Source organism: Octodon degus, unplaced genomic scaffold (genome assembly GCF_000260255.1).
Source record: "Octodon degus isolate 3935 unplaced genomic scaffold, OctDeg1.0 scaffold00123, whole genome shotgun sequence".
Taxonomy (NCBI): Eukaryota; Metazoa; Chordata; class Mammalia; order Rodentia; family Octodontidae; genus Octodon; species Octodon degus.
The window spans coordinates 1,991,314-2,006,445 of NW_004524699.1; the positions used below are offsets into that span (position 1 = coordinate 1,991,314).

A 15,132-nucleotide genomic window follows, 5' to 3' on the forward strand; every position below is an offset into this window, starting at 1 on the left:
TTTTAGAATATTTTGCTGAGTTTACACACCTATAATATTCAAATAACGGAACTTAACAAAAAAAGGGTATACAGATGAATGTCCATTTTGTATCAGTGTATTCAAAGTGGTTAAGATAGATATATAGTTACATTCTCTTAATGAATAGAATGATTTGTTCTAATGGTGTTTGTAAATAGGATCACAAGTCCGCATCTTGCACAGCAATTAACCACTCAGAAGAATGTATGCAGTGTGTTAGTTATTGAAACTGTCCTAGCGATTTGATTTGAAACTGTCTTATTGCTGTTTATCAATAAAATTATGAAAAAAAATGGGCAAGGGATATGTCATATGGCCAATAACTACACGATGCTCAATGTCTTGACCAATAGAGAGAAGCAAAGTGACACCAGAGTCTATCTCACACCAGAGAGGATGACCATGGTCAGGTAATAGGGCCGGGCTTGGGTTCAGCAGCACAGCAGCTGTCTGAGAAGCACAAGGCTGCAAGTTCGATTCCCAGTTCCAGGAGCGAAAGAATGAAGGGAAGAGAAGAAAGAAAGAAAGAAATCAAGTAATAATAAATGCTGATGCGGCTACAGAGAGAAAAAGAAGTCTTTTTTTTTTTAATATTTATTTATTTTTATTTATTACATTTTTATTTATTGTGTGTGTGTGGCCAGCTCAGCCCACCAGGGGGGCGGGTCTGGCTGGCATGTGGTGCTGAGGATCGAACTGCGGTCCCTGTGCTTTGCCAAGCTTGTTTCAAGTAGGTGCTTTAGACCACTGAGCCATCTCTCCAGCCCCTGAGAAAAAGAAGTCTTTATTGTTGGTGCAACCACTATGAAAATCAGTATGAAGATTCCCCAGAAAACTAACACTAGGAATTCCATTTGACCCAGCTGTTGCCCTTCTGGACGTCCTCAGAACCGTGTTGCAGTACCCCACGCCTGCCTGTGTGTATAGCTACACAGCTCATACCAGCTATGTCTTTTATGTCTTTGGTACAGGGTCTCGCTACACAGCTCAGACCCATAGTGTCTTCCTTACTGTTCTTTCTTTGCTGAGACAAATACCCGACACTCAAAATGAAGGAAGGAAAGGTTTATTTAGCTCGCAGTCACTGGAGGGTTCAGTCCACACTCAGCTGGCTCCAAGGCAGAGCGGCACAGAGCAGAAAGCAACCTTTCATGGTGGCGGCAAAGAGCAAGAGCTCAAGGGAGGGCGGCAGCAGCTCAGGCAGCTGGCTTCTCTTGCCAGCTTACATTGTAATGCAAATTACCTGCCCCAGGGTAAGGGAAGTACTCACACCTATGGGTACTTCCCAGTACCTACTCACCTATGGGTAATCCCAGCAGTACTAAGACCCATAATCCCAGCCTTGGATCACATATAATCCCAGTGGATCCTGAGTTAACACAAACTCTACAAGTCCTCACCCCATGACTGCATGAGGCTTTGGGGGGACAACTAGACACAAACCATAACACATAGCAATCCTGTTTTCAGCCACCCCAGCGCTGGGATTACAGGCGTGCATCACTGTGCCAGTCTCGGTGGCCAGCTCAGCACTCCCGGGACATGTGATGCCGGGGATTGAACCACAGACCCTGTGCTTGCCTAAGCAGGCCTTTAGTCCGCTGAGCCATCTGGCCTGCTCAACAGCTAGGTCTTGGAAGCAGCCTATGTATCCATCCGCAGATGAATGGATGAGGGGAGTGTGGCACTTAAACACCACAAAGAAGGATAAGCCTGAGTCATTTGTTAGGAAAATGGGCGCAGCCCGAGGCCATCAAGTGGAGTGAGACTAGACGCGCAAGCTTGGACAGCGCCCGGCGTCTCCTACATGAGAAACCCAAATTAGAAATAAAGAACAAAATAGAAGCTAGGTGACGGAAGTAGAGGGAGAGACCTTTCACAAATGGAAGGGGAGCGAGAGCTGGACAGTGGAGTGGCAGGGGCGAGAAGGGGCGCAAACGGGTGAGTCCCAGCCAGCAAGGACTCATAAAAACAAACCCATCAAATGGGGTGTCAGGAGGAGCAGCTTGTTGGGGGTCAGAGCTGCGGTACCTGTGTGCAGACTGGGGTGGAGACCCTCAGGGACTGCCCAAGCCCCCACATTCGGCATGCCCGCATCTCCAGGGCCCTTCCCCCTCAGGAGCAGGCTCCCCAGGGCAGGACTGGCTGGGGGCCTCAGGGCGCAGCAGGATTGCTGCAGGCTGCAGGCTGCCCTCCCGCTCCTGCTGGGAGGAGGCCAGCAAGCTCCCAAGAGTAAACACTGCCTGGTGTCTTCAGCCAGCGGGCCAGTGAGCAGGGGCTTCCGCACTGAGATCACAGGGCTGCAGCCGCAGTCCCACCGGCGCCCTCAGGCTGGTCCAGAGGATGAGACAGCTTCGCACCGCGGCACAATGTGCTGTGCTCCAGCCGACCTGTGCGTGGGGAGTCCTCACCAGTGCCTTCCTGGTCCTGGGCTGCTGGGGGCTGTCAGACTTCCAGCAGGTGGGCTTGAGCCGGAGCCCAGCGCTGGGTCACGGTCTTCTTGCCGCTGACCACGTTGACTTCGGCTTCAGGGACGCTGGGTGGAGGGACGGTGCCTGGGGTTGGGGGATGAAGGTCGCTAACCCTCCACGGAGGGGCTGGTTTCTTCTAGTGGGCCAGTTGTCCCAGACGGTCGCTTGCTTTCCTCTGCCTCCCCAGCCTGTCCCCTTCTCTGTCTGATTCTCTTCTCTCCCCCTCAATCTCCCCTCCTTTTTCTCTTCCTCCATCTCTCCCTTTCTCTTTCCTCAGAGCTTTCTGCAGGCTCTGGAGCCCGACGAGGTGCTCTCTTACTTTGGCACTGATGCAGCCTTCGAAGGTTTGTGTTCTGCTGCCCCCTTAGCTGGGGTCTTTCTCAGGTTTGGGTACAGTGCCCCGGAGTCAGTGATCCGGGGCTCCTGGCGGCTCTGGAGGGAAGAGGTCAGAGGAGCAGCAGCAGTCACCCTGTTCCTTAGCCTGTCACTTCCGCCCAAGCTGATAAAAGCTGGAGGGAATGTCCTGCTCAGGCTGGGTTCTGAACCCCGGCTTCTGCTGGAGGCCCGAGGGAACGACTATAATCTCACAAGTTCCTTCCGCCAGGGCCTTGCTGGGCCGCCTGGTTTTCAGGAACTTGGGAGTTTCTGGCTACAGATGTAAATATGTATTTCTTTTTTGGGGGGAACAAGGTAATGCCAGCTGGGTTCCCCCAGGGCCCATTCTGTGTATCTCCTTCTGGTAAATCCTTTTCCCCATGGCAGGGGGACTTAGGTCAAAGCCCCCTGCCCAGGAGAGCCGTTGTTGGCTTTGATCAAAGGCTGGTGGGGGCCATAGGTGGGCGGGGTAGCAGTCAGGTTGAAGGACTGAGGGGTCCCCACTTGTGTCCCAGCAGAAGCACCTGGCCAGTGCCCGGGCCAGGCTGGACCCCAGTGGCTCGCATCTCTGCCTGTCCTTGGGGGCTTGTACACCGTCATGGGGGGGGAGCCCTCTGCCCTGTGGGCTGCTTTGGGAGGAGGGCAGTGAGCTGGCCTGTGCCTGTTTTCCAGGAGACCAGACTCCACTTGAATTCTCCCTGGGTGCCGCAGCATTCAGGACTGCAACTAGTTGCAGACTCAGCAGGCCCCCGAGCAGGTCCCGGGGAGAAGAGGCTCCCCGCTGGGGAGCCCAACAGCCCTCAACCTAGGAAAAACGGGACTTGAGCCGGGCCCTGCCCTGCAGGGTGTGCGCCCTCCACTCACTCTCACCACAGGGAGTGGCCAGGGCCCGTCCCAGGGCAAGAGGACCCGGGCAGCCGGGCGCGGTGAGCAAGGTGGCCCTTGTGTCCTGCAGTGCCCCAATTCACTGTGGCTCCACTCACGTGCGTCTGCAAGGACCGGCTCAGGACGCGGCCCTGCAGGGCCCTGCACTGCTCCCTGAGTGCTCCAGGAGTGCCTTTTGCCTTCTCCTTCCGGCCTGAGCGGGGCCTCATGGCTCACTCCTTCACCAGCAAGCCCATGGTGAATGTCTCCCTCCGGCTGCTGGAGGGGTCCCTCAGTCACTGCTTCATGAGGGGACGTGCCCTGCTGCCCCCGGGCACAGTGGCCAGGGTCACATACTGCTCGGGCCACTTGGTGAGTAGGGGCTTGGGACAGCATAGGGGACAGGTTGTGCCTGGTGGGACCCTGTGTATAGAGGTGTCATCCCAAATCCCTCGTTGTGTGGCCAACATCCTGGAGTGGCCTCACATCCTGTCTGCCTAAAATCAAATGGACAAGGACCCTGTTCCCAGGGGGCAACAGAGGCCTAGATTGGCCAGCCAAGTGTCCCCAGCCTACCCAGTCAGTAGGTGGTAGAGCCAGGTGCAAAATGGGGTAGTGACTAGCCCATGGCGTTAGCCCTGCACCTGAGGCCGCTGCCTCTCCTGCAGGAGGGAGAGATCCAGGTGGGCTCGGACAGGTTGTATGTGCAACCGGTGAAGAGGAAGCACTGGACGCTGGTGCCTCCCTGGAGTGGGGCCCTGCCCCACCTGATCCATAGTCCTGCCACCCGGGAGTTTGTGCGAGGTACAGCTCTTGGGAGAGGGCCACGCCACCAGGGGCAGCTGGGAGGGCTGGCTCTGCCCCTGGAAGGCTGTGGGGAATGCCCTGCTGGGTGGGACCCCTGAGATTTCGGGGCAGGGAGTGCCTAGCGGGGTGTGGCCGCCAGCCCTTGGTGTCTCCTGGCCCCGGGCTGCCAGGACAGGGTTTCTCATGTTTCCTTCGTGGCAGGTGGGGACCTGGAGCCTCAAAGGCGGGATGCGGCTGATCCCGGACTACGTGGCTCAGGGGCCCAGCGGGGATCTGCAGCCTCCCAGGCCTGGCGGGCACCCTCCACGAGGGTGTATCGGGGTGCGAGAAGGGTGGTGTCTCAGGGTGACCCTGTTCCCCAGCCCATGTCCAGGAAGACAGCGCAGGGGCTTTGGACAGAGCCCTTGCGGTGGCGGACCCTTGTCCCTCTGACAGATGAGATGGTCACAGAAACTCCCTCCTGGGCTCACCCTCTCATGTACCTGGAGTGCCCCTGGGGTGCCCATGTTGTGCAGCCTCTTGGCTTCCTGCCAGGGCATCCCTCCGGCCCAGCCAGCCTGTCTCTGTCCTCCAGGAGATCCTGCCCTTGCGCTCTGGAGAGGGACACGGAGGTGGAGACGGGCAGCAGGGGGCATCCTGCACCTGGAGCTCCTGGTGGCTGTGGGCCCTGATGTCCACCAGGCTCACCAGGAGGACACCGAGCACTACGTGCTCACCAACCTCAACATGGTGAGTCTTGGGGCAGGGTGGGGGACACAGCGCCCCGGCTGTGAGCACCCTGGCGTGTCAGTGCATTTATGCCAAGTGAGCTGAACTCAGGTGCAGACCCCAAGCCGGGGTCTACACACCTGCAGTGTAGGCCTGGGACTACCCCTGCTCTCCAAGTTCACCCCCCACACAGCTTTCCGCTCCTCAGATCCCCAGGGCCAGCGCTGCCTGGCTGAGAGGCACAGGCTGCCCACACTGCCCTCTGCTGGCCAGCCCTGCCCCGTGGGGCGGAGGGGCAGCCCAGCAGGTGGAGATGCACTACGGCCCTCATCATCATCCCAGGAGGATGAGAGGTCCGTACCATGTGGACGTTTAGCCAGCTGATTGTCGGAGTTCTTCTGTGAACACACGCATGAGCGCACACATATATACATGAACACACACGCGCACACAAATGTGCACACACACACACACACACACACACACACACACACACACCATGCAAAGAAAATGGCAGGCTCGGACTGGGAGGGCAAGATTGTGCCCACCTCAGTGCCGTGCCCTGACACGAGTTTTGTAGAGTGCAGGTAGGTCACTACCGAAAAGTGGCTCTGAATTTCTGACTGACTGGATTTGAAAGACATGTAAGGGGCTGGCCAAATAGCTCAGCAGGACTAAAGCGCCTGCAAGCAGGCACAGGGGCAGGGGGTTCCATCCCCGGGTCTGCAGTGCTGGCCCCACCCCCAGGGTGCGCTGAGACGGCAATTGAGACTGGGCGTGGTGGCGCACACCTGTAATCTCAGCTCTTGGGAGGCTGTAAACAGGAGGATCAGTACAAGTCCGATATATAGTAGTGAGACCCTGAACACCCTGAAGGCCCTTTCCTAAAATACAAAAACCAAAAGGACATTTAAGACCTAGTTTCATTGGGTGGCTGGAAGCCCCTGTTCCCTCCGTCTCCCTGGCCTGCTGCAGAGGCAGGCGTGCCCTTTGGCCCCAGCCGCGCTGTCCTGCCCTGTCCTGTCCCCAGGCGTCTGGCCCAGCGGTGCCTCCTCTTCACGGTCCTGGTCCCAGTCCCAAACACCCTCATATAGGTTTTCTGCCGAGTGGCCACGAAGGTGTTTTTTTTTTTTTTTTTTTTACGAAGGTGGTTTTTGCAGTGAGAACTGTTTCCTCCAAGTCAGGGGAAGCCACTGTGCTAGAACTTCGGGGCCTCTGTCCCTGCCCAGTCACCCAGCACAGGCTCCCTGGGCTCCTCTGCCTGCTCTCTGAGGGCTGCTGGGCCAGAGAGAAGATTAGCTGCTCACCCTGTGCCTCCTGTGCTGGGAATAGCCACTGTCAGTCCTGGCACCCCCCTTCATAGCCATGTGGTCCCCAAGTGTGCTGACGGGGGGGGGGGCTGTGTCTCCATTTCACAGGTGATGGGACTGAGGTTTAGCGCTTCCATAACGGGCCACTGAGCACACAGCTGGGAATGGGCAGAGACTGGTTCCAACTCAGGCTAGCCGTAGCCGGTGACAGGCTCATCTCCCACCAGCCCCGCGTGCTATGGGGGAACAAGCCGGGGCAAGCAATACGGTCAGTCATGAGCGGTGTACCGAGAAAGCCCGGGCAGGAATCAGCTTGTGGTAACAGGAGGTGGCTCCCAAGGTTGGACCCAGCAAGCAGAGAAGAGGCCAGGGTGTTCCCGGCAGGCGGTGTGGACAGGGCCACACTGGTGCAGGCTGAGGCTGAGGGCGATGGCGCACACTCTGCCATCTCTCGGGGCTCCCTCTGGGGGGCTGGCCATCTGAGCCACAACCAGGGAGGGCCTGGAGGCTTGTGTGACCGTCTGCCATCTGCCATGGGCTCACAGCCCGGGGATGACCCCTGCGCACACCCGATGGTGCTCGGCTCCTGGCGTCTCCACCGGGCCTGGGGCTGGCACTGCCCGCCGGTGTTGCCTCCACAGGGCTCTGAGCTGCTGAGGGACCCTTCCCTGGGGGTGCAGGTCCAAGTGCACCTGGTGAAGCTGCTCATTCTCACAGAGCCCAAGGTAGGCGCCCAGTGGGGGTCGGGCCCGCCCTTCTACCCTCCCACAGTGCCTTGGGGCCGGCTGGCTTGTGACTACTTCCAAGGGGCTCAGCATCCCCATCTGTAATGAGGAATGGTCCTGGGGCTGTTGTGAGATACCCAAGAAGTGTTCAGCAATGTCAGCACCATGCTTGGGCAGCTCCCAGAAGAGCGGGCTCTGCTGCTGGTCCCACAGGGAACCCCAAATATCACCACCAACCTCACCTCGTCCCTGCGGAGCGTCTGTGAGTGGAGCCAGTCAGTCAACCCTGCAGACGATGGGGATCCCAGGCACGCGGATCTGGTCCTCTACGTCACCAGGTAGCCAGTCACAGTGGTGTGCACCTGCCCGGAGCGCTGCACCTTGACCTTTCCAGCCCTCTGCCCAGGTGACCGGGCGTGGGCAAGTAGTGCCACTGGCTGGCTCTTCTCTCCTGCCAAGGTTTGACCTGGAGTTGCCCGATGGCAATCGGCAGGTGCGGGGGGCCACCCAGCTGGGGGGCGCCTGCACACCCTCCTGGAGCTGCCTTATCACAGAGGACACTGGCTTTGATTTGGGGGTCACCATCGCCCATGAGGTCGGGCACAGGTATGCAGCTGTTCCAGCTGTGCCCAGGCTCTGTCTCTAGGGTGGGTGGAGGGTCTCGGCAGGCAGTGGGCCTGGGCAAAGCCTGACCCGCGGACTGGCAGGGGTGGGGCCAGGTAGGGCCACCTGACACCTCAGGACACCACGTGGTAGAACACCGCCTGCCCCCAGGCTCCCAGACGCAAGTTAACAGCCGCTAGCGGATAAGTTCTGTTGGAAGCTCCGGTGAGGACGAGGCAGGCTGTCACGGTTACCCCGAGCGCCATGAGTCAAAGAAAGTCCCTCTCGTTTGTGCTTCTGTTTCAGCCTTTTCTTCATATGCCCATGATAGTCTATGTGTGAGATTGGCTCATGGGGAGCTATTTTTTGGCCTAATAATATATCCCCAAAGCCCTGCTGGATCTCTTAGAGTGTTTTTGTTTGTTTTAATGCACCAAAGCTTATTTGGTTAATTCCTGCGCGTTGGGTACTTAGGTTGTTTCTGAATTTGTCCTGCTTGGTACATTGTGCATTGCTGTGGTCAAATTTTTCCTCCTATCTTTTGTCTTTTCACTTAGGGTGATAGGCTTCTTTTTTTGAGTTTTGTTTTTTTACATGATGAGAACAATATAGGGACAATGCAGTGAAAAGCGAATGTGTGTGTGTGTGTGTGTGTGTGTGTGTGTGTGTGTGTGTGTTTTAGGGGAGGGTCTACAGGGTGTTCAGGGTCTCTCTACTAGATCAGACTCTCAGTGATCCGCCTGTTTACAGCCTCCCAAGAGCTGGGATTACAGGTGTGCGCCACCACGCCCAGTCTCAATTGCCCTCTCGGTGCGCCCTGGAGGCGGGCGGCTCGGCAGGGCTGGGGATGGAAACCCAGGCCCCTGTGCCTGCCTCTAGGCACTTTAATCTGCTCAGCTATTTGGCCGGCCCTTGAACATTTCTTTTTGATTGTTTTGAGACAGGATCTTGGTCTGTGACTCAAACTGGCCTTGAATTCATTATGCAGCCCAGGCCGGCCTTGAGCTGGAGACAATCCTCCTGCCTCCCAGTGCTGGGATTTCAGGCGGGTTTTGTGCAAAACCCGAGCCTGGCTAAAAAGTGAAAGTTTTTTTTTGTTTGTTTTTAACTGTGCTCCCCACCAGCGCCTGGGCTGGAGGCCTCCCTCAGGCCTGATGGCAGGCTGGCTCCCTATCCTTTCTGCTTGCCTAAGGGCCAACGTGCAGCCGCGAGGGCAGGGAGAGCGTTCCAGCCTCTTCCCTGGAACTTTCTGCTCCTCAGCGCATAGGCTCAGCTTGCAGCCTGGAGCAGTAGGGGCCACTGGCAGCCCCAAGGCCCGGCCCCTCCCCTGTGGGCCCTTCCAGGGTGTGATGCTCAGGGGGAGTTGGGCTGCTCACCTTAAAATTCTCTCAAGAATTAATTGCCAAAAGAGATAGGAGCCACCGTAGGCCGGTGCTGCCTGCCACACAGGTAGGAAGCTCAGGCAGAGCTGGCTGTTGTCTCTACTGTGCTTGGTTAGTTGGTGGAGGCGGGGTGGGTAGGGGCTGACCCAAGTCGGGAAACTAGGGAGTCCAGCCCCTGACTCTGCCGGTTGTCCTCAGCCTCGGCCTGAGCCATGATGGGGCACTTGGCAGTGGCTGTGGGCCCAGCGGACATGTAATGGCATCTGATGGTGTGGCGACCACCCACAGGGGTCACGTGTGGTCCCCCTGTAGCCGCAGGCAGCTGCAGCAGCTGCTCAGGTATGGCCCCCACGCACAGCGCCAGAGCCCCAGCCGTGATGCGGTGCCCACTCATCTCTGACCCGGGACTCTTCTCCCTCCCGGACCCGCTCCTGCCCATCCCCACTCTCTCCACCCCTTACGCTCACCGTCCGCCTGCCCAGCTGCCCTCTTCCCCACCCACCCTGCTGCAGTCCTGTCTGCACACCAACACCTGCCTCTCTGCCTGGCCCCTCCTCCATCTCCCGTCACATGCCGGCCTGTGCCCCCCAGGGCCTGTGCCCACCCCCCTGTCTACCCGCCCACCACCTGGCCTGCTCCCGGAGCCTAAGCCAGGACCCATCCCAGCACAGGGCAGGTACGCTGCATGTGGGACCCACCACAGTCGCCTCAGGGACCCGCGGGCCACCTGTCTGACGCCCAGCCTGGCCTCTACTATGGCGTGGACGAGCAGTGCCGCGCTGCCTTTGGCTCGGCTGCTGTCGCCTGCACTTTTGCCAGGGAGGGGCTGGTGAGTATACTGTGCACACACTGAGTGCCAGGCACACGGTGGGACAGCTGCGTCCCGTGTCAAGCTGTCAGCCGCCTCTTGAAATCCTGAACTTCCGGAATGAAAATCCTTACGTTATTCTTCTAGACAAGGTGTCACCCTGTAGCCCGGGCTGGCCTTGAGCTCCTGGCATGCCTGCTGCTCCTGCATCTGGGGTTGCAGGCATGCACGGCCACACCTGGCTGGTCCTCGCCGTTCTGTTGGTTGGGGCTGTGCAGATTATGTCCACGGTCCTGGCATGCACTGTGCTCAGGGTCACCTGTCTGATGAGCTTGTCAACCCCGACAGCTTCCAAGGGCTCCCGGCCTGGAGGAGGCGGCCTCCTCCCGGGGCGGCGGTGGGGGGCGAGCACCCCAGAGGCAGTCTTCCTCCCAGTGCTGCCCGGACAGTGCAGACCCCAGCCTTTTGCCCAAGTGGGCTCCCTCCTCCATGAAACTACTAAGGCTTTATACCTCCATCAGCTTTGTCAGAGCTAGGTATTGGCTGTCAGTGTGTCCTGTGGTCCAAGAGGGGCCCTGGCTGCCTGGTGGCTGCTGAGTGACCTCCTGTTTCCATCCTAGGACATGTGCCAGGCCTTGTCCTGCCACACAGACCCCCTGGATCAAAGCAGCTGCAGCCGCCGCCTTGCTCCTCTCTTGGATGGGACAGAATGCGGTGTAGAGAAGGTCTGGGCACAGGACAAGAGATTGATCGTGTGTGTGTGTGTGTGTGTGTGGTGTAGACAGGCGCCTGTACAGGTGTGTATGTGTGCAGCTGGGTACAGGCGTCTGTACAGGTGTGTATGTGTGCAGCTGGGTGCCCAGGTGTATGTTCAGGTGTGTGCACAGGTGTGCATGTGTACCAGTGTGCATACAGGTGTATGCTCAGGGGTGTGTGATAGGTGACTGCGCAGGTGTGATGTGGGCAGGTGTGGGCAGGAGAGTTGGCCTGGACCCTTGACTCTGCAGCAGGAAGCAAGAGGTCAGTAATGAAGGGATGGGAAGAGAGGACCAGAGCTGCCTCTCCGATCTGGTGGCCAGAGGGTGGCAGCCAAATGCTCGGGGCACCTTGGGTATGGCCCGCTTGCCGGACAGCTGAGCCCTCCAGGCTGCGCTGCGTGGGTCTCTGGGTTTGAGGAACAAACCCTGTGGGACCCTGCTTGGTTCTTACAAGGCTGAGGGTTCGGTGAGCGTAGAGCCCCTGCAGACCTGGAGAGCGCGGCATACTGAACCCCACCTCCGGGCACAGGGCACCATCTCACCTCCTCAGCCCTGGGCACAGGTGTTGTGTTGTGCCCCATTGTATAGAGAAGGGTGAGCTTGCAAGTCTGTGGCCTGGGCTCCCCCAGACACCTGCTTGTTCCCCACCCAGGCCCCCTGGTTGCTTCCTGCTCAGTGGGTGGCCAGGCCCTTGTTCTGTCTTTCCTGTTGGTGGTCTGACCTCTGCCCTTTAATGTTAGTCCCAAGCAGAGTGAGGTGTAGGGGAGCCTATGAGGGCAGGGTCACTATGGGGTCCTGCCTGTGCGTGATGGTGTCCCCTGGGGTGTACACGGAGCTGTCCTTGTCTCGCAGTGGTGCTTCAAGGGCCGCTGCCATGCCCTGGCAGAGCTGATGCCCATGGCGGCTGTCCATGGACGCTGGTCCAGCTGGGGCCCCAGCAGTCCTTGCTCCCGCTCCTGTGGAGGAGGTGTGGTCACCAGGAGGCGGCGGTGTGACAACCCCAGGTACGGTGCAGTGGGGTGCCAGCCCTCCCTGGGGCGGGGAGCAGTGGTCACCTCTCAGACTTGTGTTGGGGTCGGGGAGACGGCTCAGTAGAATAAGTGCTTGCCTGGCAAGCAAAAGGGCCTGAGTTCAATCCCCGGTTCTGCAAAAAAAAAAAAAAAAAGATTTTCAGCCTCGTGTTTGTACTTTCAGGCCCGCCTTCGGGGGCCGCACCTGCCCCGGGGCCGACCTGCAGGCTGAGATGTGTAACACTCAGGTAGGTGTGCCGCAGAGAAATCACTGAAGGGCTGGGGGGTCATGTCTCACTTGTGAGAGGGACCCCAGGACCACAGCAGGAGGATCTGTGGTGACCAGCACAGACACTGAAGTGTCCCCTGCCAGTGAGAATTGCCCCTGCAGTGCCCCCTCCACTGGAAGAAGAGGTTTTCTTTTTACTTACGAACTGGGGTGGAATCGCAGAGCACGATGTCACCCCTGTCAAAGTGTGAGGTCCCCTGCAGTTTGCACAACCAGCACTCCCACATGGCGCCAAATGTAAGCCATTGTGTGGCCAGACAGCCCGGGGATCCTTTGGCCTCGTGCACTGGTGGGCATTGGTGTCATGGCCACCTGTTTTCTGTTGCCAGTTGTGGTGTGCGAGAGAGCTTGTGCAGGGCGTGTGGGGTCCCTGCCCTTGCTTCTTTGGGCCAAGCGCCCGTCTCAGGGTGCACGGGCTGCGCAACACAGGGCCACCTGCAGGTGATTTATAGACACAGATGTGGGCTCTGCCTGGTTCTGCAGCCCGGAGCTCCAGTCAAGGTCCCCGCAGGGTGTGCCCCTGGGGGCTGCTCCCTGTGCCCAGGTGGCCCCCTGTCCTGTGGCTGTGTCATCCTGGGAAGGGCACACAGTCCTCCTATGGCGGGAGACAAGGAGGGGAGGAGGGCCTGTGAGTCCTTCCAGCCCCTTCTGCCGGGTGTGGCCCCAGCCACCAAGGCAGAGCCCTTGTCTTCAGAGGTCGAAGGGTGAGGGACTTGGAGGGGTGCTGTTGTCAACCGCAGCAAGCCCTCCAGACAGACGCAGGACCAAGCGCTGACTTCAGAACCCCCTCGCTGTTGTTCTGCCTTCCGCGCAGCGCCCTGTTCTGCCCGCCTTCCCGTCACCAGTGATGCCCAGGGGGTTGGTTCTGAGTCTCTCCAGTGCAGAGGGCACCCAGATGCCTGCCCGGGAGCTGGAGTGGGGCTGGTGCCCTCTGGTCTGGAGATCACCTACGACCCAGGGAATAGTGGGAGTCAGCCCCTCCTCAGAGGCCCCGCAAGCGCAGCGCTCCTTCCTGCTGTCCCTGTGTCCTGTACCCATTCTCTAGATCTTTCCTGTTGGCAGAGACAAAGGCAGAGGCGCTGGCACTGCCTCCGCAGCCCAGCCCAGAGCCGGGCCACCCATGTCTTGACCCGCACGAGGGGTGCATGCTGGCTCTGTGCCAAGGGGCCCCTGTGCCTGTCCTCTGCCCACTATGCCAGGCCTGCGAGAAGACCCAGCTGGAGTTCATGTCCGAGCAGTGTGCCCAGACAGACGGACAGCCGCTGCCCCTCGCCCAGGGGGGCGCCTCCTTCTACCACTGGGGTGCCGCTGTGCAGTACAGCCGAGGTGCGTCGTAGTGTAGGGCCTCTCCCCAGGCCACGGTCACTTTAGGGCTGGGCAGGGCAGACCCTGGCACCCCGTGGGCTGTGGTACTCGCCCGGCCTAGCCTCCCAGCTGATGCGCAGCGGGGCCCATTTCTGAGCCTGTTTCCTGTCTCGGAATTGAAGGCAGTGGCGGCGCCTTTCCCTGGGGTTGGAGAAGGATTCAGGGAGGAGAAGGCAGGGGAGACGCCAAGCACAGCACTGAGCTCATCATCCAGTGACTGGTGCTGCCTCAGGAGGGAGGGCAGGCAGCTGGGGTAGACACCTTGCCCAAAACTGAGGGAGGAGGGTTGGGGGCGGGGTGGGCGGTGAGGGCCCGCCTCTCCTCAGCCTTGCCACACTCTGCCCTGCAGGGGACCCTCTGTGCAGACACGTGTGCTGGGCTGTTGGGGAGGGCTTCATCGCGAGGCGTGGAGACAGGTTCCTGGATGGGACCCGCTGTGTGCCCAGCAGCCCCCAGGAGGATGGGACCCTGGGCCTGTGCGTGCTGGGCAGCTGCCGGGTAGGTGTGTGTGGCCAGCCGGGTGCCTCTCCAACCCTCGTGGCCCCGAGGCCTGCCTGTGCCTTCGGAAGGACCCAGGCAGGTCTGTGGTGCAGAGGGGCGCAGTGCTGGAAATAGGGGAGACAAGGGTGGCTGAGGTCATGATTCCTGCCACAGCCTGGGGGACAACTGTGAGCCTGCCGATCTCACTTCCTGAACTTCAGAGCCGGCAGGGTTGGGGCATTAGGGGACATTTCCTCCTCTGACCCTGGCCCTCTGCTGTCCCTTTGCATAGACATTTGGCTGCGATGGCAGGATGGACTCTGGGCAGGTGTGGGATGTGTGCCAGGTGTGCGGAGGGGACAACAGCACGTGCAGCCCCCGAAATGGCTCTTTCACGGGGGGCACAGCCGGAGGTAGGGGCAGGGAGCAGCAACTTGGAGCCCACCACTCAGAGCCTCGGCTGGCTTGCCCTGTGGGCGCCTCTCACCGGGTCTCAACCTGTGCTTCCCCGCGGTGACCGCCACTATGGCCAGCTCAGCCCTGCACCCCCATAGCTGCAGCACAGAGAAAATAGACACTGTGCATGTGGGTGGGCAGGGCTCTTCCAACCCCCCAGGAACGTCCCACCAGGGACCCGAGCAGGTGGGAAGCTCAGGCCTGCGCAAACCCTGACTGCGCTGGGCGTACACAGCAGTACCCACCAGTGGCAGTGTGTGCTGGTCACGGAGGGCTGGAGCCTGCCTCCCTCTGGTGCACCCTGCTGGGCAGGAGCCCTCTGATCCAGTCCCGGTGCCCAGCTGGGGCAGTGCCCTTGCAGGTGCCGCGAAGCGGCCCCACAGCCTCACCAGTGCAGCTGGGATCGGCTGGCTCTGACTGAGGTGAGCAGCCTGAGGCCCCAGGACCCTCTGCCTCTCCCCAGACTATGTCACCTTCTTGACGGTCACTCCCAACATGACCAGAGTGCACATCGTCAACCGCAGGCCCCTCTTCACACACTTGGGTGAGTTGACCCGAGGACACCCCCATCCCTGGCCCCAAGACGGCAGGACCAAGAGGTTCCCCAAATGGCTCTGGTTTTCTAATTCATCAGGAGACTTTGGAAGCTCACAGAGTGGGGCTCCCCTCAAGGTCACGCATGCCTAGGGGAAGGGGAAGG

At 59.5% G+C, this 15,132-nt stretch overlaps 2 protein-coding genes across 7 annotated transcripts in view; one reads left to right on the forward strand and one right to left on the reverse strand.

Annotated features, from left to right (window-relative positions):
• Rexo4 (REX4 homolog, 3'-5' exonuclease) overlaps positions 1-2,437 on the reverse strand; it is a 16,362-nt gene extending 13,925 nt beyond the window's left edge. For both annotated transcript variants that reach the window (XM_012516733.2, XM_023700423.1), the window contains exon 1: positions 2,433-2,437. The gene's annotated coding sequence lies outside the window, so the exon portion shown is untranslated. The remainder of the gene's footprint in view (positions 1-2,432) is intronic.
• Adamts13 (ADAM metallopeptidase with thrombospondin type 1 motif 13) overlaps positions 2,290-15,132 on the forward strand; it is a 24,523-nt gene continuing 11,680 nt past the window's right edge. For 4 of the 5 annotated variants that reach the window (XR_002817916.1, XM_023700401.1, XM_023700398.1 and 1 more), the window contains exons 1-18: positions 2,290-2,481; positions 2,770-2,836; positions 3,823-4,103; positions 4,400-4,535; positions 4,740-4,859; positions 5,113-5,267; positions 7,198-7,281; positions 7,495-7,619; positions 7,741-7,887; positions 9,465-9,605; positions 9,933-10,095; positions 10,695-10,799; positions 11,685-11,836; positions 12,027-12,090; positions 13,331-13,457; positions 13,846-13,994; positions 14,269-14,389; positions 14,896-14,976. Coding sequence is in view for 4 of the 5 variants with exons in the window: in XM_023700401.1 (XP_023556169.1) it covers positions 2,365-2,481; positions 2,770-2,836; positions 3,823-4,103; positions 4,400-4,535; positions 4,740-4,859; positions 5,113-5,267; positions 7,198-7,281; positions 7,495-7,619; positions 7,741-7,887; positions 9,465-9,605; positions 9,933-10,095; positions 10,695-10,799; positions 11,685-11,836; positions 12,027-12,090; positions 13,331-13,457; positions 13,846-13,994; positions 14,269-14,389; positions 14,896-14,976 (2,335 nt within the window). In the remaining variant the exon portion in view is untranslated. The remainder of the gene's footprint in view (positions 2,482-2,769; positions 2,837-3,822; positions 4,104-4,399; positions 4,536-4,739; positions 4,860-5,112; positions 5,268-7,197; positions 7,282-7,494; positions 7,620-7,740; positions 7,888-9,464; positions 9,606-9,932; positions 10,096-10,694; positions 10,800-11,684; positions 11,837-12,026; positions 12,091-13,330; positions 13,458-13,845; positions 13,995-14,268; positions 14,390-14,895; positions 14,977-15,132) is intronic. The other variant, XM_023700400.1, reaches the window with a different exon arrangement.